Source organism: Perca fluviatilis, chromosome 22, assembly GCF_010015445.1.
Source record: "Perca fluviatilis chromosome 22, GENO_Pfluv_1.0, whole genome shotgun sequence".
NCBI classification, from domain to species: Eukaryota; Metazoa; Chordata; class Actinopteri; order Perciformes; family Percidae; genus Perca; species Perca fluviatilis.
Window position 1 is genome coordinate 16,482,921 of NC_053133.1, and position 25,843 is coordinate 16,508,763.

Here is a 25,843-nt window from a genome sequence, read left to right on the forward strand (position 1 = left end):
TATGGCACAATACTAGTGTTCAATAGTGTGTAAAAAGAAGTTATGATGACTTCTGCAACATGGGAAAAGACTGAACTTCCTGACCTCTGCATCTGTCTGCCCCTGTGACGTCACACTGTTGCACGAGCGCACAGTGACAGGAAGCGCACCCGTGTTTTGCGCCATCTGGTTGCATGTCCTTTCACGTCCTCCTACTTACGCCAAAAAAGAAGAAGAAAATCCAAGTACTGTACAAAGAAAGGCGCCTGTCTCGCAACTCCACGTTAAACAGTACCGTGTCCCTTTAAAAACGTCTGACAAAAAGCCCATATGATCCCCGAGCTCCAATCACCAATTCCTTCTGCAAAAGCAGCCTCTGCATTTTTGTCTGTCTGAATGCTACAGCAGCACGGGGGGGAAAAAGATTGAGGATAAGGCAAAAACTGAAGAAATGTGACAATTCAACGGTCATTTTCATGGCGAAGGGAAAACTGGTGCGAAAGGAGTTATTCTTGGACTCCTTTGAGCCTCGAAACGCTGGATCAAAATGGTAGGCTACAGAGGAGAGCGCTGCATTTTTGTTTATTTTTTGTCCCTCTTTGATCTCTTGCAAATTTGAGCTACTTAGCAGGCCGATTAAACTTAACACACTTCTGCCTCATTGTGTATTTGTACCACCGGCTGTCATACCGTGTATTTTGTGCTTTGTATCCTGAAGTTTGTAACTTGCCGACACGGCACAAGTTGGAAATTGAAGCTGCTGAAAGAATGCAATAGCTACAATAGCTACATTGATGCAGAGAAGGAGTTAAATTCTTTCATATCAGGGCGCTCCTGCAAAAGGGCTCAGGTCGTGACTGGTGCAAATGTGGACAGGATGAGTGAAACTACTTTTCTCCAACAGCCAGTGCAGGACAAGTTTGCTAGGCTTTGACATTCATGCGTAAATTAGAGGTTCTTCTCAGTGTAGTATTAGTAGATGGCAGTTCACTCTTCCTTTCTTAATCATTTCACTTAGTTGCAGGTGACACTCTGGCAGAGGTGTCTGAATAATAGGCAGCATATCAGCGTTGTGTAGTGTCGTAATACAGTTAATTGCTTATTTAATTCCAGTGTTTGACAGTCAAAGCAGTATTATTTTATCAGACAATGTTCAATTGTATGGTGGTTTTGTCTGCTGCATGAGGTCATGTTCTTTTGATTCACTTTTACAGACTAATATCCCTCTGTGACAATGATGAAATGGCATTCTCAACCAGACTCCATGCTGTTTTTTATTCCCATTACATTATATGAAGATGCTTCTGTACAGACAGAGTGATAGAGTTATGGGAATAGAGGCAGATAGTGAGACAGACAGTCCGTTCTGTCTCCAGGGTCATATTAGGATGCCTCATTAGGAAAGCATGTGGAGCTTGATGCAGTGGTGGAGTAATCCCAGTGCGCGTTCACATCTGGAGGCTTGGGTTAATATCTGGGTCAGGTCAGCAGGGCTGGCCCTGGTGCTCTCTGGGTGGCTTCTGGTGGGAGCAAAGAGGGAGAGAGAGGTTTTGGTATGTTTTTCTGTTTGCCTTTTGTTTGTGCACGCATTAAAGTAAGCTGCAATAGATAATGTGTAAAGTGTGCTTGGCGAATGAAATTCGTCAGTGATCAGAGATGTCTTTTGACATTTTTTTTATACATGCCCCAGATCATTTCTGCAATTACTTTGTTGACATCAAAAGTGGATTAGTTTTTGCTCATTTTGTTTTTATCAATAGCCTCATATCCATACACTTATTAACGGATTGATTACTGAACAGGCCTACTGGGCACAGGCCCAGGGGCCTAAGGGGTCCGTGGCCCTTGGACCACAGCCTCTGTATGAAGTCACTGTTAACATTCTTGTTGGAAAGTCAATAAAATGAATACAGAAAATGTCTACAAAGAGACAAAAAAAAAAAAAAAAGACAAGTAAGAGACACAAAAAAGTATGACTAGACTCAAAATGACTATAAAGAAACGACTACAAACGATGTGACCGATGCAGTTGCGTTTTGTGTCGTTTTGTGTCGTTTTGTGTCGTTTTGTGTCTTGCTCCTACTGTATGTAGGAGGGTTGGGGTGCCTTTTACGTGTCTATGCCCAGGGGACCATTGTCTCATAATCTGTCCGTTCCCTTATTGAAATGATTGCTGTTGTTTTCTCTTAATTTGGTGAATTTGTGAAAATGTAACTGTCTCACTTCCATGCACACTTAAGATGTTTATACTGCACACGTTGGGCCATCTGCCACTGTTTAATTTCAGCGAGCATTGTCAGGTCCTGAGCAGCTCCTTCTCTATCTCACAGGGTGCTGTGAGTTTTTTACGTAACCGCCTATTCAGGGCATTCCTGCCCACCCTTGACTTTGAGGCGTCACTGTCTCTGGGTGATGAGCGAGAAAACTCTTTAGTCCTTGTGACAAGTGCAGCCATTCACGAGCCCCGGCTACAAACTCCAGCAGACATCCTCGGCCTCTGGTAGGAGGCCGCTCTCCTTGGCAACTCCGAGCATACTGTAGGTGCTGCTAATTTATGCCCCTGAGATTAAGAACAGTGGACAAGGCTGCAGAGAGAAAGGTCAACCTGGGCTTATGTAAGGTTTCTTTTCTTCTGTTGGTTAAAGTAAGTTTTGTTCCAAGTAAGTAGGGTTGATTTTACTCTTTGCATAAGTTCACATTTGTATTGTTTCTCAGCAGTGCCAGCTGCTGGCATCGGTGTCTTTTAATCTGAGAAAAACTGTTACTCTAATTTAACCCCCGATGGCATTTTTTTTAAATGTCTTTGAACTCCATTATTACAGAAGACAAACAGCTTTTTCTTTTTGTAAAACTTGATATGAGGATTTCTATTAGCCTTTCATTGTCAGGAATTTGAAGATATTAAGTGAGTTTTTCTTCTAAAGTGTTCTTGTAGCTTTTAGCTGAATTCAGGTCAGAGAGAGAGATTTAGGAGGAGCTTCAAACAGATGGGAATGAGTTTCCATGCTGTTTTCAGAGAATTGCAAATCAGGAAAGAAGGGATCCTTTATCTGATAGTCATCACGAATATTTGTTTCACGTTCCGTTGTACGCACAGTTTTTGCAGCAATTTAAACATTACATTCAGTTTTAGCTTCTTATCTGTTAGAGTTGTACGAATAAAAAAATATGCATGGATCAGTTTAAAAAATATACTCTTGACTTATCCATCACAGTATTAAAAAAACAAACTAAAACTAATCACTTATTCAATTCAAAAATATACTTTTTAAAGATATAGTCAACATTTATACACTCATTTGATTTCTTGCAGAAAGTTAGATAAGAAGATTGATACCACTCTCACAACTACATTAAAGGTGCACTATGAGTTCCTGCATGGTCAGTTCTGTTGACGTTCCAAGTAAATTTAAAACAAAACAGAGCAAGCTCGCCCCCATTGACCGCCATGTTTCCGTAACTGTCATGACTAACTACTTTTTTTTTTTTTTTTTTTTTTTTTTTTTATTTTTTTTAAAAAAAAAATGAGATGACCATGAGATGTTGGAACAAAAATGCAGAACTGTTAAAGCAGGAACTCATAGTGCACCTTTTAAACATGAATCTACAGCTAGCAGCGGGTTAGCTTAGCATAAAGACTGGAAACAGGGAAATATGTAGCCCATCTACAACATGTCTTAAACTCACTTATCAAGCACTTGATATGTGGTTTATTTAATCCATACAAAAACCAAACTATTGGTGCGACCTCTAGCTCACCCAGTAAGAGCGTGTGCCCCATGTTGGCTGAGTCCTTTGCAGCGGCCCAGCGTTCGAATCCGACCTGCGGCCCTTTGCTGCGTGTCATCCCCACTCTATCTCCCATTTTTCCTGTCTATCCACTGTCTCTCACTCTGAAATAAAAGGGGGAAAAGGCCCCCAAAAAATTATCTATAAAATGAAATATATATATATGTATATATTTGCCGTTTTTACGGGGGTTATGTGTCAGACAATATGTCCAGGAAGTTACTGCTCCCAGCCAATAAATAGTCCACCACATAACCCACAGTAAGATGGCGTATTGAGGTGCTGGTAGGTGGATTTTGGTACCGTTGGACAAGCTAGCTTGTTTCCAGTCTTTGTGCTCAGCTAAGCTAACCAGTTGCTGTCTGTAGCTCAGAGTGGTATCAATGTTGTTGTCTAATGCTCCACCAGAAAGCAAATAAACACATTTCCCCAAATGTCAAAACTATTCCTTTAAGCTCGTATTCACCATTTCTTTGTCGTCCATTGATTGGTTGCAGCTATGAGGAGCCGGTGCTCCTCCTCCTCTACCTCTTTTTCCTCTTTGTCCTCTCTGACCTTCTCATCAAACATCAACTACACACACACACACACACACACACACACACACACACACACACACACACACACACACACACACACACACACACACACACACACACACACACACACACACACACAAATAGTATTGCCACACCAGAGAGATTCCTCTGATAAGGAGCTCTTTAGAGTCTTGTGTTAGCCTCTTCTCTCTGTGTGTCATGCTATGAAAGGGATGATGAAGATATCACAGTTTCATCCCATGTAATTGCCCTCGGGTATCTGCACCTGCTCGCTGCTACGCATCAGAATGATCTTTTGTCTCTAATGGATCACTTCAAAGTTGCATCTTTCTCTCTTTGTGTCATATATTTGAACAAATCAAATTCTGCCCCTCCACTGACTTGATTTATTTGCAAATTGAAATATATCGTTTGTACATCATGCTTTATTGGCCACAGGTATTTGGCGTCACATCTCTTTGTTTACTGATGAATGCATGCACAGCAGGCGAGTGTGTGCACCCACCGTTGTGCACATGCGTGTGCTGCGCTGGCTTGGGAACAGTGTGTTATGACTCCAGCAGAGCGGTCGTGTGTGAAACGTTGTTGTGTGTGTGTGTGTGTGTGTGTGTGTGTGTGTGTGTGTGTGTGTGTGTGAGGAGATGCCAGCTCCACGGGCCTCTCTCTTGGCCAGGCTTCCTGACTCAGCGCTTCCTCTCCCAGCTCATTTGCCCAGACACAAACTTCCTGGCAGAGCTTCAGTGCGGACACTCTAACCTCATCGCTGCCCCGTCCACCCGCTCCCCCCACCTCCAGGCAGCTCCTTTTATTATCAAACTGCTCGTCAGAGTCATCTCCACTCCAGACGACCATCGGTTGATGTCTTTTTTTAACATCTCTTCTGATTGGGCAAAACACACTCACACACACTGTCCTCCCCAGCTTCACCAAAGTGATAAAACACACTGCTGTCCAGCATGTTTAAAGGACAAGCCGGGAAAAGAACTCTGCAAATCATGCAGCTGAGGCAATCCCGCTCACGCTGTCAAATTTTAATGTACTATACGTCGCCAAGATGCTGCTCATGCTGTTCTCACCCTTATTTTTGTTTGTGCATCCCAATTTCATGCCCGGGTAAACGCGTATCAGTTGTAGATTGACTTGTCACCTGTGGTTGCATTAACATATAGATGGAAATGTATTTAAATCTAATAGTAAAAGCTGGTGGAGAGCTCCAATAGGGCAAGGCTGGGGCAAGTCCACGGTGCTGGATTAGAACAGGAGAGATTGGATGTCTAGGATTAGAGCGGCACTAATGCTGATAATATTGTCCTTATTAATTGCAGCCAGCAGTGAATGCTGTGGTTAAGAAAGTTAAATGTTTTAATAGGCTGAGGGGAATAAAATAATTAGCTAAAGTAGTGGAAAGGGGAAACTGCATAACAGCAGCTCATTTTAAACTAATTTAGGATTTGCCATTTGCTATCTGAAATTGTCCTGCTGTACATTTTACCTGAAATAATATTCAGTTGTTGTGTGTGTTGAGGCAGTTCATTTTGTCAAATAGAGTTCTTTTGACTTTTTTAATTTTTTTATACTGGCAAACATTCACCAATAACTTTTGATTATTGATTACTTAACAGGTTATTTTCTCGATTAAAATCCTGGGATTTAGCATCACACTTATATAATGTTTGGGGATTAAATCAGCTATAGTCTATATTTTCATAACAATGAATGGATCAAATGACTGTGAAACGTGAAAGGCTCTGAGTGATGAACACAGAGAATTATCCCAAGACTTTGCAGCTCCCCTGAGCTCTACAGAGGTCTGTTGCATCTTCTTACAGCCCACAACTTTACTGTTTTGGTTCCCTCTCACTGCTCTATGTTTATAGGAAAAAAAATTCTTAAAAGCACTGCATCCACCTGCAGAGCACCAAACAGCTGACAAACATGGTAAACATTGTGGAGTATTTATCAGTTAAAGAGCCAGATATTTAGGTAATACTGTAGGTTAGTGTTTAGTATATACCACAAAGTATTTGTGTGTTTATCTTAAATTCAGAATTTCTTGAGTCTGTCATAATACATCTTTTTGATTATTTACAAGGGTTGAATTCCCACCAATCTGAAAGACATGCACCACTAATTTCCCGGATTATATAATCCCATATCCTAATATCACAAATTGTAACTATCCACCTTAATACCATTATTATCTGATGAACAGTGCCATCCCAGTGAGTATTAAACTCCACTTTAATGTGGCTGTGTGTGTATGTGAGCATGCTGCCACCCGCCGCTGTGGCTCCCCCCTTTAGTCATTGAACATTGATTTTTATTAGCATTTTTTTATCATAGTGTTGTAATGATCACCACAGGGCTTGTTAAAAGTGAGACCTTGTCACTTGTGCTATTACCGGTCTGGCTCATCTATGAAAGAGCAACATGTTTGATAACAGGATATTGTGAGTCCAGCCACATTTAGATCCTCTCTATGCATGCATCAGCAGGGTCATCACATGTGCCAGATCTTTCATTTTCTGTTTACTGACGTGGGCACAAATGTGTGATTATGATGCAGGTACACACGTATGGGCGGTCAGTGTTGCAGATGTGCGGCTGGGTGTGCTTGTGCGTCTGCTACTGTATATGCTACTTCTACCTCAAGGTCAGTGCTGGGGCTCTGTTCTGATTGGATTTAGAGAGGAGAGGAGGGAGTGCAGACTGCAGACAGGAGAAATCTTCCACTAGAAACATGGACGGATTATGAGACAATAGCACAGACATATAAAAGCCCCCCCCAGACTAAAAGACTAAAAGGTTGTTCTGCGTCTCGTGGTCATTTTGCATCTCTTTGTAGTCATTTTGTCTCTCTCTGTGGATGTTTGTCTCTTTGTGTTCATTTTGCCTCTCTTTTATTGTTGTTTTGCATCTCTCTGGCTGTGTTGCATCTCTTTGCAGTCATTTTACATCTCTTTGTGGCCTTTCTGCGTCTTTCTGTAGTAGTTTTGTGTCTCTTTGATGTCCCTTTGTCATTTGATTTGCCTCTCTGACAGAAAATGTTGACCGTCGCTCTGCAGTAAACAGAGGCCCTGGCCCAGGGGACCCATGAGACCTTGGGCCCCTGGATTTGTACCCAATAGGCCTGTTCAGTAATCCATCCATGACGAGACAAAAACACTGAAAGCAGGGAGACAACTTGGCATACCACTCTTCGTCCATGCCAGACTTGCCCAGCCTGTATCCTAGACCAGATAACACCTTGAGGTTTAAGCCACGATTCTCACCCAGAGAACCAGAATTCACTTCTCTGACTCGGCTTCTCTGGAACAAAACCTGTCTGCCGTTTGGCGTCAGCAGCAGGGAAGGTCTGGTGAGCACACAGAGGACACCGTGTCAGTCATTACCCTGATGACTTTTTAATGGCGGTCTGATTGGACTCTGCCAGAAATGACATGCCCTTGTCTGTTTGGTTGTGTTCACGCGTGACCTGATCCATATCCCGCCACGTAAAAGCACTCTGTGACGATTCTGTGAAGCCAAACTCGCTGTTGTAACTGGGTGATCTCTTTGTGGAGAGTTTGTATTCGGGCCTGTCATGCTTTGCTCTCATCTGCACTGATTGTGTGTGTGTGTGTGTGTGTGTGTGTGTGTGTGTGTGTGTGTGTGTGTGTGTGTGTGTGTGTGTGCGTGTGTGTGTGCGTGTGTGTGTGTGTGTGTGTGTGTGTGTGTGTGTGTGTGTGTGTGTGTGTGTGTGTGTGTGTGTGTGTGTGTGTGTGTGTGTGTGTGTGTGTGTGTGTGTGTGTGTTCTCTACCGTCTCCATGCCACTGACTGAGATGAGGCCTGACACGGTGCCCACTCTCCTTCCTCCGGGTGTCAGTCACGCCGAGCCCTGCTCCGGGCCCTTCAGCAGGAGGCCTCGCTGTGAAGAGGGCTGCTGAGTGTGCTCTTTACTGTAAATTGAAGTGACCCGTGGATGGAAGTGGCAGAGCCCCTGACCCCCCCCCCCTCCCCCCCACCTCCCCGCTGGGTGACAAGAGGGGCCCACGTAGGAGCTCATGAGATTGCTGTCTTCATGACTGTGGATGGTTGGGTGATCTCTTTTTGTTTCCGATGGTCATTTTCAAAGTAGAGAGACTTCACTGTGCATTTGGACATTTTGACATTTGGCTGGTAGCAGGATTGCACTTGTTTCTGAAGTAATTAAAGGAGAATGTTGTGGCCTGAATTCAATTTGTAGTAGTTAAATTGAGTTGAGAGAACTGCTTTGCAATAAATAATCATTTGAATAAACTCATTGTTTCTATTCTAAAAGAACGATAAAAGCAACTTTTGATACTTGAATTTAGTGCTAAAACCGTTGATGGACTAAAAAATAAATAAACAAAAAATTTGATAATTGAATAAAAGTCATTTATCAAGCAATGCTAAAATGCTAAAACATTTTCTGGTTCCAGTTTCTACAAAGGATTGATCTGCTGCTTTTGTTCCTGCTTTAAATCATTGTGAATTGAATATCTTTCTGTTTGGGACGGTTGGTTGCTATCGATTCATTGATTTTATTTGACCATTTCGTTATAAGATACGATACAGCTTTGCACCATACATTAAAAAAATAAAACAAAGTGAGGATAACACAATAAAGCCCTGGGGCTTATTTCCATACTACTAAGATTGGCATCTGAGCCATTTTTTCAGTGCCTGCTTAAAACCTCCTAAACTTCTGACCACCTTTAGATTTCCTGGCAACCTGTTCCACAGGCTTGTTGCTACATACAAAAAGAACTCTAAATTACTCTTAACTCTAGGAGGTACAAAATCAGTAGAGCTGCCCCTGGTGGAGTAGCTGTGAACATCCCTTACTCTGTTAAAATAATTGATTAAATATTTGGGGACAGCCCCATGCACAGTCCTATGTACCATGCACAGGTGAATCTGAGAGACTTGATCTTCAACTTGTAACCGCCCAATAGTCTCAAAATGAGAAGTGTCAAGATGAGATCTCATGGGGAGGTTCAGAATAATCCTTATAACCTTATTTTGAGCAGTCTGAAGCCTATGTTTCAGGTGCTTTAAGTCACCATTGTACAGTGCCTTGCGAAAGTATTCGGCCCCCTTGAACTTTTCGACCTTTTGCCACATTTCAGGCCTCAAACATAAAGATATAAAACTGTAATTTTTTGTGAAGAATCAACAACAAGTGGGACACAATCATGAAGTGGAACGAAATGTATTGGATATTTCAAACCTTTTAAACAAATAAAAAACTGAAATATTGGGCGTGCAAAATTATTCAGCCCCCTTAAGTTAATACTTTGTAGCGCCACCTTTTGCTGCGATTACAGCTGTAAGTCGCTTGGGGTATGTCTCTATCAGTTTTGCACATCGAGAGACTGACATTTTTGCCCATTCCTCCTTGCAAAACAGCTCGAGCTCAGTGAGGTTGGATGGAGAGCGTTTGTGAACAGCAGTTTTCAGTTCTTTCCACAGATTCTCGATTGGATTCAGGTCTGGACTTTGACTTGAACATTCTAACACCTGGATAGGTTTATTTGTGAACCATTCCATTGTAGATTTTGCTTTATGTTTTGGATCATTGTCTTGTTGGAAGACAAATCTCCGTCCCAGTCTCAGGTCTTTTGCAGACTCCATCAGGTTTTCTTCCAGAATGGTCCTGTATTTGGCTCCATCCATCTTCCCATCAATTTTAACCATCTTCCCTGTCCCTGCTGAAGAAAAGCAGGCCCAAACCATGATGCTGCCACCACCATGTTTGACAGTGGGGATGGTGTGTTCAGGGTGATGAGCTGTGTTGCTTTACGCCAAACATAACGTTTTGCATTGTTGCCAAGAAGTTCGATTTTGGTTTCATCTGACCACAGCACCTTCTTCCACATGTTTGGTGTGTCTCCCAGGTGGCTTTTGGCAAACTTTAAACGACACTTTTTATGGATATCTTTAAGAAATGGCTTTCTTCTTGCCACTCTTCCATAAAGGCCAGATTTGTGCAGTATACGACTGATTGTTGTCCTATGGACAGAGTCTCCCACCTCAGCTGTAGATCTCTGCAGTTCATCCAGAGTGATCATGGGCCTCTTGGCTGCATCTCCTTCTCAGTCTTCTCATCGTATGAGCTGAAAGTTTAGAGGGACGGCCGGGTCTTCGTAGATTTGTAGTGGTCTGATACTCCTTCCATTTCAATATTATCGCGGGGCACAGTGCTCCTTGGGATGTTTAAAGCTTGGGAAATCTTTTTGTATCCAAATCCGGCTTTAAACTTCTCCACAACAGTATCTCGGACCTGCCTGGTGTGTTCCTTGTTCTTCATGATGCTCTCTGCGCTTTACACGGACCTCTGAGACTATCACAGAGCAGGTGCATTTATACGGAGACTTGATTAGACACAGCTGGATTCTATTTATCATCATTAGTCATTTAGGTCAACATTGGATCATTCAGAGATCTTCACTGAACTTCTGGAGAGAGTTTGCTGCACTGAAAGTAAAGGGGCTGAATAATTTTGCACGGCCACTTTTTCAGTTTTTTATTTGTTAAAAAAGTTTGAAATAGCCAATGAATTTCGTTCCACCTCATAATTGGGACGCACTTGTTGTTGATTCTTCACAAAAAATTACAGTTTTATATCTTTATGTTTGAGGCCTGAAATGTGGCAAAAGGTCGAAACGTTCAAGGGGGCCGAATACTTTCGCAAGGCACTGTACCATGAGCAGCATGCATAGTCAGAATAAGGCTGAATTAGAGTTAACATCGCTTTCTTGTCCAGAAACCTTGAGATTCTGGCCAAGAAACATACTCTTTGATTTACCTTGGTAATTACCTTTTGCGCTTGGCCCACTCTGGGAAATTGTGATGTGAATTTCTCACAATGTTTCGGACATCTTGCAGACAAAACCATGAATTGACTAATCAGATAAATAATCAAGAGAATAATTAATAAATAATTAATAAGGAAAATAATCCTCTCTAATTTAATTTTCAAACGAAATGAGGTCTGGTCTTGATGACTGTTTACTTGCTATCACGTGGAGTTTTGGTCATAACAGGTGGTGGTATATGGGGATGAACCTCCATCTCCATGACAACTGAGCAAACTCCATGCACTAATGAGATGTGGCTGTAAGCTCTGGGAAAAAAAACAAGTGGTTGGACCTTTGTGATTCTATTTGTTTTGTCAAATAATAATAATAGATTAGTGCTGGACAAAATGGTAGACATCATTATGACAATAATATATTTACCAATAGCAATTTATATTACAACACGTAAATTCACACAAAATCGCACATTAAAAGATCAAACTGATGTTCAAAGCAATGAAATGTATGAAAAAACTTCTGTCATTTATAACAAAAAAATGTTGGTCAGAATCATTAATTTGGACAACAATAACACAAGAAAATGACATAATTGCAATGATTTCACAGAAAATTACCATACAATAATATTAAATATCCCTTAATAAAGATGTTTATTTTAGTCCTACTTGAATTTGTTTATTCAGTATTTTATTGTGTGTCTTTCCAGATATTGTTATATTGTTATATTAATATGAGCCGTGGCACTCAAGCCACTTGGTGGTGCATAATCCAAAATTCAGACTGCTCAAATAATTTGGAAAGTATATACTGTATATATGTATTAGTTTTTGACTATATTGCCCACATGTGTTTGTTTAAAAGGTAAAGAAGGTGATGGGACAGAAGGTGAGAGGACACTGAGTTCAGTCTGTTGGCAGGCAGAGAGAAAGCTTTAACCCCCGCAGTTTTGTCCCCCTGGGACTCCCTCTGGCTTGAATACAACCTGCCCTTCCTCGCACTATTGATGTGTCCATGACTCTGTACTGTGCTCTGACATTGGCCCCCGCTAATGGCACAGTCTGTTCACCGGCAAGCAAACAAGACAGTCAAGGTAGATGTTGTTTAGTCCCTGGCTCATAAATCTGCAGTCAAACAAACCTAGGAGCAGAATAACATTTTAGGGAAAGGTTTATTTTAACACGAGAAAACATTGAAAAGGATGATCATTCAAGACATTGTTCAGTTTTACTACTGTCTTAAGATTTACATGCGCTGCCCTTACAGGTGGCCTCACAGTCACATTCTCAACTTCATTATAGTGAACAGACAAGGGGACTTTTAAAATGGCAGCTCTCTAGAGGTCACGGCACATCCCCAGTGACGGAGATGCAGACTTTATAGAGTAGTAAATGGGCCGTCCAGTGCAAAGGTGTGGGAGAGAAAAGGGCATTCTCACCAGTGAACGTCAAATAAGAAAGAGGGATTTCATTCTCAGACCCTGCTCTGTCTGGCTCGGGTCCAGGAGTCGGGCCTCTGCCAAGTGCGTACCACCGACCCTGGCATGGCGGAACTGGGTGAGGATTAACCAGTTACTTTTATATCACAAGCATTGTTTGACACATTGACTGTGAGCTTGCCTCGCACCACCGAGTCTGACCTTACTAAATATACTAAAGTAACACACATACTTCTCATGAATGATGCAGCCTTCTCTTGTGTCGAGCAGTAATCCTGTACATCATCCATCACAGCTTCATCAAAACTGGATTAGTGGTAAAGTAGTTTAAAAGTCTGAAACTTTCAATTTTAATTAAAGCACTAAATCAGGCTGATCAATGAATTTTTTAAATGCCTGATTATCTTCCCAAAATGCATCAGCCCTCCAAAGTTCAGCAAATATGATGTCTGACACCAAAACCCCATTAGACCAGTTAAACAACAGATAGCTAGATTTGATTTTGTGTCAGTTATGACCTTTCAGAGTTGGTACTGTTGACGTCCGATCAGAGCATGTTTATCAGGCCAATTAGTATAATTTTGAATAGAAAAAAAAAAGCTGTGACAAAGTGCAAATTTGATCAGTAATTAAATCTGCTACTATAGACCATGTTGCATGACCGAAAGCTCCAGAACAGCTACTAAATAGACTGTGGTAAGCTTGTGATTGAACAATTCAGTTAGTGTTGGGTTAAATACAGCAGTACAGTGTGAAGATGAATGCATGGCATAAATACTGTTTTTCATGAACTGCCATTATTTTTAACATGTAAAAGTAAAGTTTCTACAGTAAAATAAATGACATTGTTTTTGGATTAAAGGTAGAGATGGGCCAATACCATTTTTTGCTTTCCGATACCTGAACTTACGTATCGGCCGATACCGAGTACCGATCCAATACCAGTGGGTCATATATTTAATTATGTTTTAACAACTGTATACTACTATCCCTGTATGGATGTGATATTATTTCTATCTTTGTTGTCTGTCTGGCTCAAGTTAAACTCTTTGTGAAACATGAACAATGACAATGAATGCCACAGAAATTTCTTTTATTATCCAGTTTGTCAGTTATAATGGAAAAAGAACATAAATAAACTACTATAAACTCCAGTACTTCCCGATACCAGCGTTTTAAGCGGTATCGGAGCCGATACAGATACTGGTATCGGTATCGGACAATCTCTAATTAAAGGACATCAACCTTGAGAGTTGCTGTGTGCAACAGGCCTGCGGAGGCCTCTACAATGCAAGAGGATCCCCTCACATGTTGTGTTTGGCAGATTAAATGAGTGTGGAAAGGGAGCTTTGATTGAAGCCCGTCTAAATGACACCTCTTGCTGGATGCGTCAGTAATCCCCCCGCTGCGTGTTTGTCACGGGTTGGGCTTGATATGAATAATGTATTGGGAGACATCTGACTGAGAGGCTGGTTAAAGGTGGTGCTCCCTCTAATGACAGCAAACAAGCTCTCTCCCTGACATTTGCAAGTAATGGGGGGAGACAGAGTAAAAAGGGGCGAGGGATAATGACAGATAAAGATTGAGGGAGTTAGATGCGGATTTTAATTGCAAAGTACTCACTCAGTTTGTTTGGCTACAGTACTGTATGTGATGAAATGGGACAAGATGGCTTCGTCTTGCATTGGACAGACGAGACAGCCACATTGCAACTACAACTATCTGCTATTGGATTAAATAAAGTGTCAGTCCAGATGAAAATAATGCAATAATTCCCTGATTGAAACCCCTCTATCATCAGCAGTACATTCATGTTTTTTGCTGTAGACAGATACACTACAGTGTGTACAGTTTACTGTTAAAAAGCTGCGTCATTTAGGGGTAATATTTATAGTTCGTAGTTTCTGTCTCTCCCATGAGGAATTCTAAGTAATGACAACACTGTCGGTGCATCCATATGACGCAAGCCAGCATCACGCACCACCCCCACCCCTCCTCCACGCAGTTACCTGTAGCCAAGATCAGATAAAGACACACCTGTTTAGACAGGCGTTTGGTTGACCTGTATGCAGTCTGCACTTTCAGTATGATTGTGTAATTATTGCTTTCTGTTCTTGCACGGCACATATGCAGTTTACAACAATAACTGTGGCCAGTTTATCTGCTACTCAAAACTTGTAGTGATTTTATTTCAAACAATGGGTACAGGATTTCACACAGAAATACACAAAGGCAGGCTTCTCACTTCTTCGGGGAGACCGTCAGTTTCGGCATCTGAACTGTAGCTAGCTCTAATTAACATTAAAGGTCCCATGGCATGAAAATGTCACTTTATGAGGTTTTTTAACATTAATATGCTCCTTATGAGGTCATAAGGAGCAAGCTTACCTCCCCTTTCTCTGCTTTGCCCTCCCAGAGAATTTGGCCCACCCATGAGAGAGAGACATCATGGCTTTCAAACGAGCAAAGTTTGAAAGCCCCCCCCCCCTCCTCCTCAATAGTTACAGACACAGAAATGGCATATACTAAGGAAAGCTGATTGTGGGACTGGCTCTACTGGCTGTAATTCTGCACCAAGGCTGAATTTTGGGAAAGAGACTTCTGATACAGTATTATGGGACCACTAAGACCTATATAAAAGCATCCATAGAGGACCATGTCATGGGACCTTTTAACTCCTTGAGTTGGCTAAAATGTCTGTCTCCAGCTGACTTTTTAATGTTTTCATCTCGTTTTAAAACAAGAACCATATAAAAGGGCCATAAATATGCACTTTAAGGCTACATACATGATATATATGTACCAGGCAAAAAGCACAAAAGTGAGTTTTTTTTCTTGCTCAAATTAAATTATTCTTTGCTTGATAATAATTTACCACACTAAATATAACTTATGTGCATGCAAAAAATGTATTTGTGCTCAGAATGCCCCATCACATGCTCAATATAAAGGCATAAAGACTTGTGGGGAAATCTTTTGGGAACTCATTTGGAGTCCTGTTTTTATTGGTGGATATGGCAAGCTTCATTATTTTACATTCCAAATCCCTAGGATAACATTTTCAGACCCATTAATGACTGCCCAGACACAATTGTGAAGAGGTAGAAGAATAAGCATCAAGGGGTTAAAGTGATCACAAAGTTGTTTTGTTAAAGGATTATGAACTAATATCATGGACATACACCCTTCATTAAAGGTCCCATGGCATGAAAATTTCACTTTTATGAGGTTTTTTAACATTAATATGAGTTCCCCCAGCCTGCCTATGGTCCCCCAGTGGCTAGAAGTGGCGATAGGTGTAAACCGAGCCCTGGGTATCCTGCTCTGCCTTTGAGAAAATGAAAGCTCGGATGGGCCGATTTGGAAACTCCTCCTTATGAGGTCATAAGGAGCAAGGTTACCTCCCCTTTCTCTGCTTTGCCCCGAGAAGGGTACCCCCCCTCCACCTTGCCCCCCTCCTCCTCAATAGCTACAGACACAGAAATGGCACATACTAAGGAAAGCTCATTGTGGGACTGGCTCTAGTGGCTGTAATTCTGCACCAAGGCTGAATTTCGGGAAAGAGACTTCAGATACAGTATTAGGGGACCACTAAGGCCTATATAAAAGCATCCAAAGAGCACCACGTCATGGGTCCTTTAAACCTTAATGAATATTGTTGGTTCCTTTATTATGACCCTAAGCTATCAATGTTTTTATATTCATCCTATATAATTTAATCTTTGACAGCATTGTCCTATTTGAATCTCAGAAGAAGATGCCGATCGTTATCGCTATAGCAGCCTAACTTCCATTCTGCAACTCTTACACTTGATCTGATTAAGGCTGCAGCAGTTTGCCCTTGGGCGACGTTGGTAGCCTTGCACGGGGAGAGATAACCCGATCTCTACTCCTCTCTGGCTCACAGTCCAATTTAGCAGCTCAGAACTATGAATAAATCTAACACTTCCATAATTGAATTCTTCAAACAGGCTAGATTTTCAAGGTTAGGCCCAAATGCAAATCCATTTTCCAGCTTTAACAATGAAAAGTCATTTTCATTGATCTTAAAGAGAAAATAATTTACAAGAACAATTAACAGTCAATTGTCAGTCTTTGTTGTGTGATGCATAGTCATTTACTATAGAGGTTTTTTTGTTTGTTTGTTTTTTACATAAATGCCATTCTACTATAACTATTGTCCCAAAATGAATGATTAATGTTATATCTTGCCATTTTTCTTTATTCTTTGTTGTCTGTGTCTTGTCCTGCACTTGCAACTATAAAAACAGAAAAAAAGAGATGTATAGATGTAATTATGGCTCCCACCTACATCATCTTCGGCCCTAACAAAGTTTATATTAATACTTGTCTAATTCTGCCTTCAAGACACTCATGGAATGATAAATTCCATTAATTGTTTGCAGGGTTAGTTAGTATTTATTCGGCATGGTTTCCCTAATTATTTCTCTGGACATGTTTTGTCTTGTGCATAATTCTCTGCTCCTCAGGGACAGTGTGGTGAGTGGGTGTGCTGAGAGAGCTGGCTAATGGGGGGGAGATGGCACTGAATACCAATGCTCAGACCAGTCAGTCCTTGCAGAAGTGTGTGTGTGTGTGTGTGTGTGTGTGTGTGTGTGTGTGTGTGTGTGTGTGTGTGTGTGTGTGTGTGTGTGTGTGTGTGTGTGTGTGTGTGTGTGTGTGTGTGTGTGTGTGTGTGTGTGTGTGTGTGTGTGTGTTCGCTCACATCCCGTCTGGATCGAAACCCTGCCCTTCCTGTGCTAAAATAAACCCACCTTGGGAAGTTGAGGACCTCGCACAGAGCGCTGAGTGTTACACCTTTTTGATTTTCCTCATATCATATCGTGCAGCATGCATGCAGTATGTGACTTTGTGCAGTGCACTGAATAGACTGAAAACCATAAAGAACACAAGAATAACTGCTTTAGGATGCATTTCTTTAGACTTTATTTCAGCAATATGTATTCCTCTACTTAACTATGTTATGTGAATGAAATCACCTATTATTAAATTACTTTTTATTTTCGGCAAATGTTTGGCTGGCTGAAAACAAACAACCAAACAAACATGAAATAAAGAAAGCAAGCTTATTTCCATAGCTCCATCTGCATGAAGATGTAATTGAGAGCTTCAAAAAAAAGGTTCATAAGTTGAAGTTGTTAAACTATTACTTCTTTAACAAATACATAGCATCTTTCTAAGTAGCCTATAGAAAATGGTAATTTGTAATTTGCACAGCTCTTTGAGTAGCCTTAGATGTTCAATGTACATTTGTCTTCTAACTGTTTTAACCCTGTGTTTGTTGTGTGTCTCTGTTGTAACTCTTGCAGCAATTTCTCTCTGTGTCCAAAACAAATTTCTCCTTAGGGAGACTAATAAAGATACTTTGACTTTGACTTTTGACTTTGACATCTACTAGTACCAAATACCGCAGCATTTATAGCCTAAAATAGTTTGCACTGCCTAGTTCGCATATGCCAACAAACAAAATGAAAACAATACACAGCCATAATACATAAAAACACCCTGCCACATGTCTAGATCGTCATGATTATCAATTATGTTGTATGACTGCTCTATAGACTAAGGTTTCTCAGTCAATGATGGATCTTTTTTTTCGTTTAGACACCATTTGGAAGTTTATTGTTATAACATACCAACGTATCATGTTCTAAGAACGTTTGTTTTAACGAGATGTGCAGGTTTTGTGAAATGGCAAGAATGTTTTGTGATATAGGAAGATAAAGTTATATGATAACAGGAAATGATTTTTTGTAAAAATGAGAAAAGTTTCACCTTTTATAACAAGAAACAAATGCTTTTTGTGAGGGTGGTAGCAATGAGCTCTAACTGGCTTCCTGTCCTAAAGTTGAACTGATCATATTACTACACAATAATAAAGTATTTTCTATCTTAACCTTTTGCTCTGTTTTTCTCCCTCCATCACATCCTCTTCCACCATCTGCAGCTCATAGTGGAGAAGACCACAGACTTCCCCTCTGCTGAGTTCTCCCTGGTGGAGGATGTGGCTCTGCACTTCACCTGTTTGATGGACAGGCTGAACGAGCAGCGCCTCTTCCAGCCTGACCTGTGTGACGTCGACATCGTTCTAGTGCGTCAACACAGCACCTTCCCTGCCCACAAGGGCGTGCTGGCGGCCTACAGCCCTTTCTTCCACTCCCTTTTTGCGCAAAGCAAACAGCTGCGGCGGGTGGACCTGTCGCTGGACGCCCTGACCTCACAGGGCCTGCAGCAAATCCTAAACTTCATTTACACCTCCAAACTGCTGGTGAGCAGCCACACTGTCTGCGACGTGCTCAACGCCGCTGCCCTGCTCCAGATGAGCGACATCGCAGCCTCCTGTCGCGACCTCATCAGCAGCCACTCGCTGAGAAGCACCTGCGCAGATATGGCCAATCAGGAAGGGCTCAGTGGCGGTGATCCAGCAGCTGTAGCGATGCCCTCCAGCCAGCTGTACCCGGAGATCAAACAGGAGTCAGACCTGGGGAGGGTGTACAAGAGGGAAGGCAGCAGCCCGTTCTCTGTTAGAGTGGAGGACGCAGGCAAGACGGCCTCCCAGCAGAAGTATTACCAGAAGGAGGACGGGTCAGGGGGCGGGGCTAACACGGGTGTGGCCGCTTTGTGCAAAGTCGAGAGCAATGGAGAGGAATCAAAGACCGCAGATGGCCACGCCTCCTTCAACAGAGACCAGATCATTGTTGAAGTCAACCTCAACAACCAGACCCTTAATGTGTCTAAGGGGTCGGAGAGCAAATCAGCAAGCATCACTGAGGCGGCCACCATGTTTGGTTGTTGCCACGACAACGGGATAGATTCAGAAGACGATGAGGAGGACGGGGCGGAGAATGACGACACAGTGGGAGAAGAGGATGACGATGAGCTGAAGAGGGGGGACATACTGGGTCAGAGCAGCGAGGAGGAAGACGAGGAGGAAGACGAGGAAGAGGAGGAGAACTCCCTAAACATTCCAGGCTTTGAGCAAGCGGCCATGATGGATCGACCTCGCCGGGGCAGCAGAGCCTTTGCCATGGCGGGCACAACCGCCTCCATGCGGCAGACACTGGCAGAGGCCACGCTAGCCAACCAGCGGCAGGGCGGGAAGAGGGCGCTGGATGCAGAGGGCCTGGGCCAGAAAGTGAGGCTGGAGGAGAAGCAACATTTCCCGTGTAAGAAATGCCCTCGCGTCTTCAACAATCGCTGGTATCTGGAAAAACACATGAACGTCACTCACAACCGCATGCAGATCTGCAATAACTGTGGGAAACGCTTCCTGCTGGAGAGCGAGCTGCTGCTGCACCAACAGACCGACTGTGAGAAGAGCATCCAGGTATGATCCAACCACCATTATGATCAAAGACATCCCCCTCACTAAATCCTAGTTTTGTGCTCCTGCAGCAAAATCTATTTTAATGGATTAGCAGCGATCAGTGGATTTGCAAGTGGGGGGCCAAGTAAATCCATGCACATTTTTGACGTTGAGTTCAACTTAGTAAAATTTGACGAACAGTTGACCAATAGCAAGCCGCCTTGACAGTGCTGACCTTTTGAGGGAACGGAGAGCCAAAATGGAGAAAGCTATTGTAGCTTTGATGCACCATCCACTTTTATTTATCCCTCCGCTGTCAGGGGTTAACTGCTCCACAAAAGAGAAATTATTTTCAGACAGTTTTATGTTTATTCAAATAATGTCTTTGAATAAACTGTGTGAATTTATTGTCTTGTTACAACCAAGCTTGCTGAATGAACTAGATAGCCAGTTAGCAAACTTATTTGCTTTGAGATTTTTATTCTCTCTTCAGTAAAACTTGTAATTATCCTGATGGTTCAGTACAGAGAATAGAAAGAAAGTAGTCACCAGTGTTGGGAAAGTTCACTTTCTACATGAACTAAGCCTCGCCCAAAATATGAACGAGTTCATGAACTATCATTCAATAAACGCGTTCAGGCACAACACTGGTAGTCACTACGTCATTAAACTACTTCAACAACATATTTTGTGGAGACGCATGGATGAGTTTTGCTGTGCCACTTTTTGCTGTGACAAGGCCTTTGCAGTTACAATTTAAATGAGTCGCTAAAATCTATGTAACCCTCCGGCCAGCTGTCATTAGCAGGATGAAAGAAGCTCAGAGTTCATAAAAGTGCTTACACCCTTCATCTGGGTCACCTTTTGCTGTTAACACATGCTTCATGAGCAACAGCAAAGGATTTGGGCTATTTTCTGCCCTTGGTTTTGACCCCCAACCTACATACTGTACACACAGCCCCAACCTCCTGATACCTAGCTGAGGCTGTATGCAGCTTAACACAAACGCTCTGCAGACACTCCTCTGGGTTGAAAAAAAATAATTCCTCCTCTGCATGTTTTAGGGGGGGAAACTTAGAATTTATGTTTTGATTTAGAGGTGACGTGTATATTATTTTCCTACAAAGATGCCGTAAATTAAACATAGTCCGAGTTAAGGCAAATAAAGGATAATACTTTTGATATAAGAATGGATATTTGGCTAAATATGGAAATCCTATATCCTCTACGGTCGAGTATAAAGTCTATATCAGTGAAACGTAATATGATTTTCAGTAGGGTTATTGCCTTAATAATACCGGAATTAACACCGCTTGTCTAATTGTTTAGCTAAACTAACAGTATTATAAAAGGCACTTTGACTACTTTTATCATAATATGCACATATGACACAAACCTCTACCCTTTGTTATACTAGTATTCTCTGTTTAAAGTATTATTTAGTTAATAATTAGTACATTCACAGTTGCGATCAAGTAAATAAATTAACACCGGTCAGAGTCAATAACTCAGTCAACTGGCACGCAGTTATACTAAATTCTGACATGTCTCAGTACCTCCACCCTGCAGTGAGCAGCTGGACTCCTGCTTTGGTTTTGAAGATCATTTGCTGCTTTAATCTACTGACTCTAACTGCTTTTTTGGTACAGTGCACACTCAAGTATCTGTGTAAGCTCACACACCTGGATTGTGTTTGTAAAGACTGTTCCAGAGGATACCCAAAACTACTCCTCTTCTGTTTTTTTCTGTTTTTCTGTAAGTGTGTAACCTGTGGCAAGGCCTTCAAAAAGCTGTGGTCGTTACACGAGCATAACAAGATCGTACATGGCTACGCCGAGAAGAAGTTCTCCTGCGAGATCTGTGAGAAGAAGTTTTACACCATGGCTCATGTCAGGAAGCACATGGTCGGTGAGTGGCAGTGACATCAACGATCCTGGTTGGTCGCTTTGTTCTCGGTTGTTACTTCAGGCTTCCTTTTCCACTGATTGTTGTGCAGGATTTGTTTTGGGTGTTGCTTTCCTCTTCCACTTTTTAGGGAGATAAGCATCTTGTTTCCCAGACAGCCTTACCTCATTCCCTGTGTACATCTGTGTTTCAGTGGTAAAAGAATGGTTGGTATAAAGTACCCTATGTCATTGAGTCCTATTTATCCTTCCTACTGAAGGAGTGACTTGAGAGGTCGATGTGGAAACTTCAGAGGAAATTGATTATCTACAAGATGAGACATCCATTGTCCTCAGCATCATAATTAGCCAATGAAAAGGCATCAGTATTGTTCTTTTAGTGCTATTTTAGGGTAGTAGTTTGCTTATTTGTCCTCCTGCTGCTATTGAGTGGCTCAATATTGAATACCATTAATGTGTGTGTGTGTGTGTGTGTGTGTGTGTGTGTGTGTGTGTGTGTGTGTGTGTGTGTGTGTGTGTGTGTGTGTGTGTGTGTGTGTGTGTGTGTGTGTGTGTGTGTGTGTGTGTGTGTGTGTGTGTGTGTGTGTGTGTGTGTGTGTTTGTGTGTGTGTGTGTGTTAGCCCATACGAAGGACATGCCGTTCACCTGTGAGACATGCGGGAAGTCATTCAAGCGCAGCATGTCCCTGAAGGTTCACTCTCTGCAGCACTCAGGAGAGAAACCCTTCAAGTGTGAGGTTTGAGCTCCTTTAATACACTGCTGCTGCTGTTCTCCACTTAACTCACACAAAGAGTTTTACTCCAACTGAGATATCCACCATTTTAAAACCTGTAATTTTTGGAATTGCATGGTGTCTAGAATTGTATTTAAATTTAATTGTCTCTTTATGGGCGTTGCTTGTAATGTTAAGCTCAAGGAATCCAGATAAGCTGATCAAAGAAAAATCATTATCATAAACAAATCATTTTGCTATGTTTATACACCAGGAACCCCATTAAAACTGTTTTGTGTGTTGCTTTCTGGCATCATTCTCACTCAACACCACACTTTTAAATAAATAGTCTCTCTCCCTTTGTGAATGTGGCTGTAACTTTTGCTGCATTCATGATGTGTGGGAATATTTGATACAATGACCGAACTGCTTAAAGTAGTTAGTTACTTAAAATAGTATGAAGTTTTGGGAGATAAACCTATCCGCTTTCCTGCCAAGTGTTAGATGAGAAGATTGATAACGCTCTCATGTCTGTACAGTAAATATGAAGTGACAGCCTGCAAGAACTTTAGCTTAGCATAACCTAAAGACTGGAAAGCAGCTAGCCTGGCTCAGTCCAAAGGTTAAATAAAAAGGTGCAAAGTGAAGTTACCTGCTGCTGGCTTTAGCATCATTTTTACCGTACTATGTCGAACTATTCCTGTTAAAGCAAAGAATTTGACATGTTCTTGTGTTTTCAAACTATTTTCAGTGTTGAAACACTATCATCAAAAACATTTCTAAACAGTTGGGCTGCTTGTAAAACTTTACCTATTCTCATATTTTAAGTTGTATAAATCAACATGTGTAATACCCATAATATAGTTTATATTTCACAATAAATACTTTTGATTTTATTACTGAAATCTGTCACAATGTGTTTTACAGAAACAAATCTCACAGCTGGGATTTAAATAAGAGAGATTGACATGTCAGAGTTTTTACTTTCATGGATCAGTTTCATTGAGCACTACATTTTCCACAAAAAGAAAATGTAATAAAACCCACAAATACTCTCTTTGTGACTACCATTTATGAGACTATTTCTGATTGTTAAGACTTTGTGTAAAAATTTTCATTGTGTGCCATTTCAGAACTGCAGTGAGCGCTTCCAGTACAAATACCAGCTGCGTTCCCACATGAGCATCCACATCGGACACAAGCAGTTCATGTGCCAGTGGTGCGGAAAGGACTTCAACATGAAACAGTACTTTGACGAACACATGAAGACACACACTGGTGAGTCACTTCTTGCATTACTAGGACACAAGGTCACAGTACAAACAAAATGAAAACCCACTCTGCTCCATAGCGCAACTACTGGTTAAAAACTCCACAGACTACATTTAGGTTGATATGGCAAACTGGTTAGCAAACAGTTAGCAGACACGCAGTAACATTAGCACTTATTTTTTTGAGTCATGTTATTGGAAGTCCAATACTCACTCTCTTTTTATCTCTGTTTTGGTCTCCATCAACTCCTGAGGGAAATATCTTGCCCTTTCGCTGCTAAATGCACCAATGCGTTCACCAGCTATTTTTTAACCTTATTATTGATTATAGCAGCTTTAAATTGTATGATTCATGTTGAAAATCTATCAAGAAGGTGTGTTTTTCAGTGCGTTGTGTCCCTCTGTGCAGGAGAGAAGCCTTACATCTGTGAGATCTGTGGTAAGAGCTTCACAAGCCGGCCCAACATGAAGCGCCACCGCCGCACCCACACCGGGGAGAAGCCCTACCCCTGTGAGGTGTGCGGCCAGCGCTTCCGCTTCTCCAACATGCTCAAGGCCCACAGGGAGAAATGCTTCCGCGTCAGCAACCCCATGGTTACTGACGGCAATGACCCCCTCGGCCTCCATCGGCCTCTGGCCTCGCCCGCCGTGGACTCTTCCGGTCAGGTGCAGCTGAGGACGACGCTCCCCGCCACTTCTGCGACCACACCCGCTGCTGCCTCTAGCCCACACCCCCTCCATGGCACCCAGCTGTCTCTCCCCCTGCTGCACTCCATGGGGGGGCTGCCTCCCAGCCCTCATTTACCCCCTCCACCTCCCCTGTTCCCTGCCGGTAGGATGAACTCCAACAACTAACAAATCTCTGTAGCGTCGAAAGCACTTTTGTTACTTTTGTTTTTCTTAGAGCTTTTAAAGAGGACTCCTGCAGCAGGAGAGTGATGCACCTCAGTGACATTTACACCGAGGAGAAACACTGACTGAAGGCTACATGGAGGCCTCATGAAAACACACACATACACCTACCACAATAAGAAATAGTTATTTTTTACTCTGTTAAATACAATATATAACCTCAGAGTCCAGTAGGACGTGTCGTCACCGCTTTTTTCCTCGTGAATTTTACAACTCTGTTCTAGTTCCATTTGGAATCCCATCACAACACACATCTCCCCAGAGCCTTGCACAATGCATTGATTGTAGCATCTTTTACAAAGTAGGAGGAAGAGTTTCCTAAATCCTCACTCATACGGGGGTCATCAGTCAAGCAAGAACCACACTATGATGAGAAAAGATGTTTTATTTTTGATCATTCTCTGCCAAGATGTAGCGAGTGGTTCTTGTCTGACCCAGCAATAACCAAATGCTGATTTGTCTCTGAGCATATACATGTATATGGCATTGCCAATAACCAAATCCTGTTAGCTCACCTGCTATAGTTAGATAACGTTATACAGCATTTATAATCAATCCTGCACCTTACATTTAACTCTAGTGATATTTAAGATGTACTCCTAATTGTCTCCATTTTTATAATTGTAATAGTGTGTAATCCGTGGCACGTTACGTCAATTTGTAAGGATGTGTGAGAAGTTGTGATGCGTGGAGAGTCGACCGTGCAATGCAGTGTGTTGTGTTTGTGACGGTGTGTGTGTGTGAGATGTGAGGCAGAGTCATGAGATGAGGATCTTCAAATCTACGTTAACCCCCAAGTCAGGAGGTGAAGTAATTTGTTGACGCTTATCTTTTGCTTACATTAAGCAAGCGTGCTCCTCTCCTATAGATCTGGCTTTGAGACGATATCGCAGTTTTCTGTGACTTGTTAGTAAAAACCTAATGTACTCTGACCTACAGTATATTTGTAGGTTTAAAATCTAATATTAATGTTAACTTAAATTTCCCAACTAAACCCGATCTGTTATTAGTTTGCAGAATACCAAGAGTGTAGGGATAATAATATTCACAAAAAACCTGCGTACGTAGCTCATTAAGTGTGCACATTTCACCATGATGTATATTGTGAAGTGATAAACATTATATTACA

At 41.9% G+C, this 25,843-nt stretch overlaps 1 protein-coding gene across 1 annotated transcript; it reads left to right on the forward strand.

Annotated features, from left to right (window-relative positions):
- The first annotated feature begins 184 nt into the window (after positions 1–184).
- Positions 185–25,503, forward strand: zbtb47b (zinc finger and BTB domain containing 47b). Its single transcript, XM_039790159.1, has 6 exons — positions 185–529; positions 18,557–19,936; positions 21,676–21,823; positions 22,440–22,555; positions 23,665–23,809; positions 24,212–25,503. The coding sequence occupies exons 1-6, from the start codon at positions 527–529 to the stop codon at positions 24,655–24,657; spliced, it is 2,238 nt and encodes a 745-aa protein (XP_039646093.1). The 5' UTR covers positions 185–526; the 3' UTR covers positions 24,658–25,503.
- The last annotated feature ends 340 nt before the right edge of the window (positions 25,504–25,843 follow it).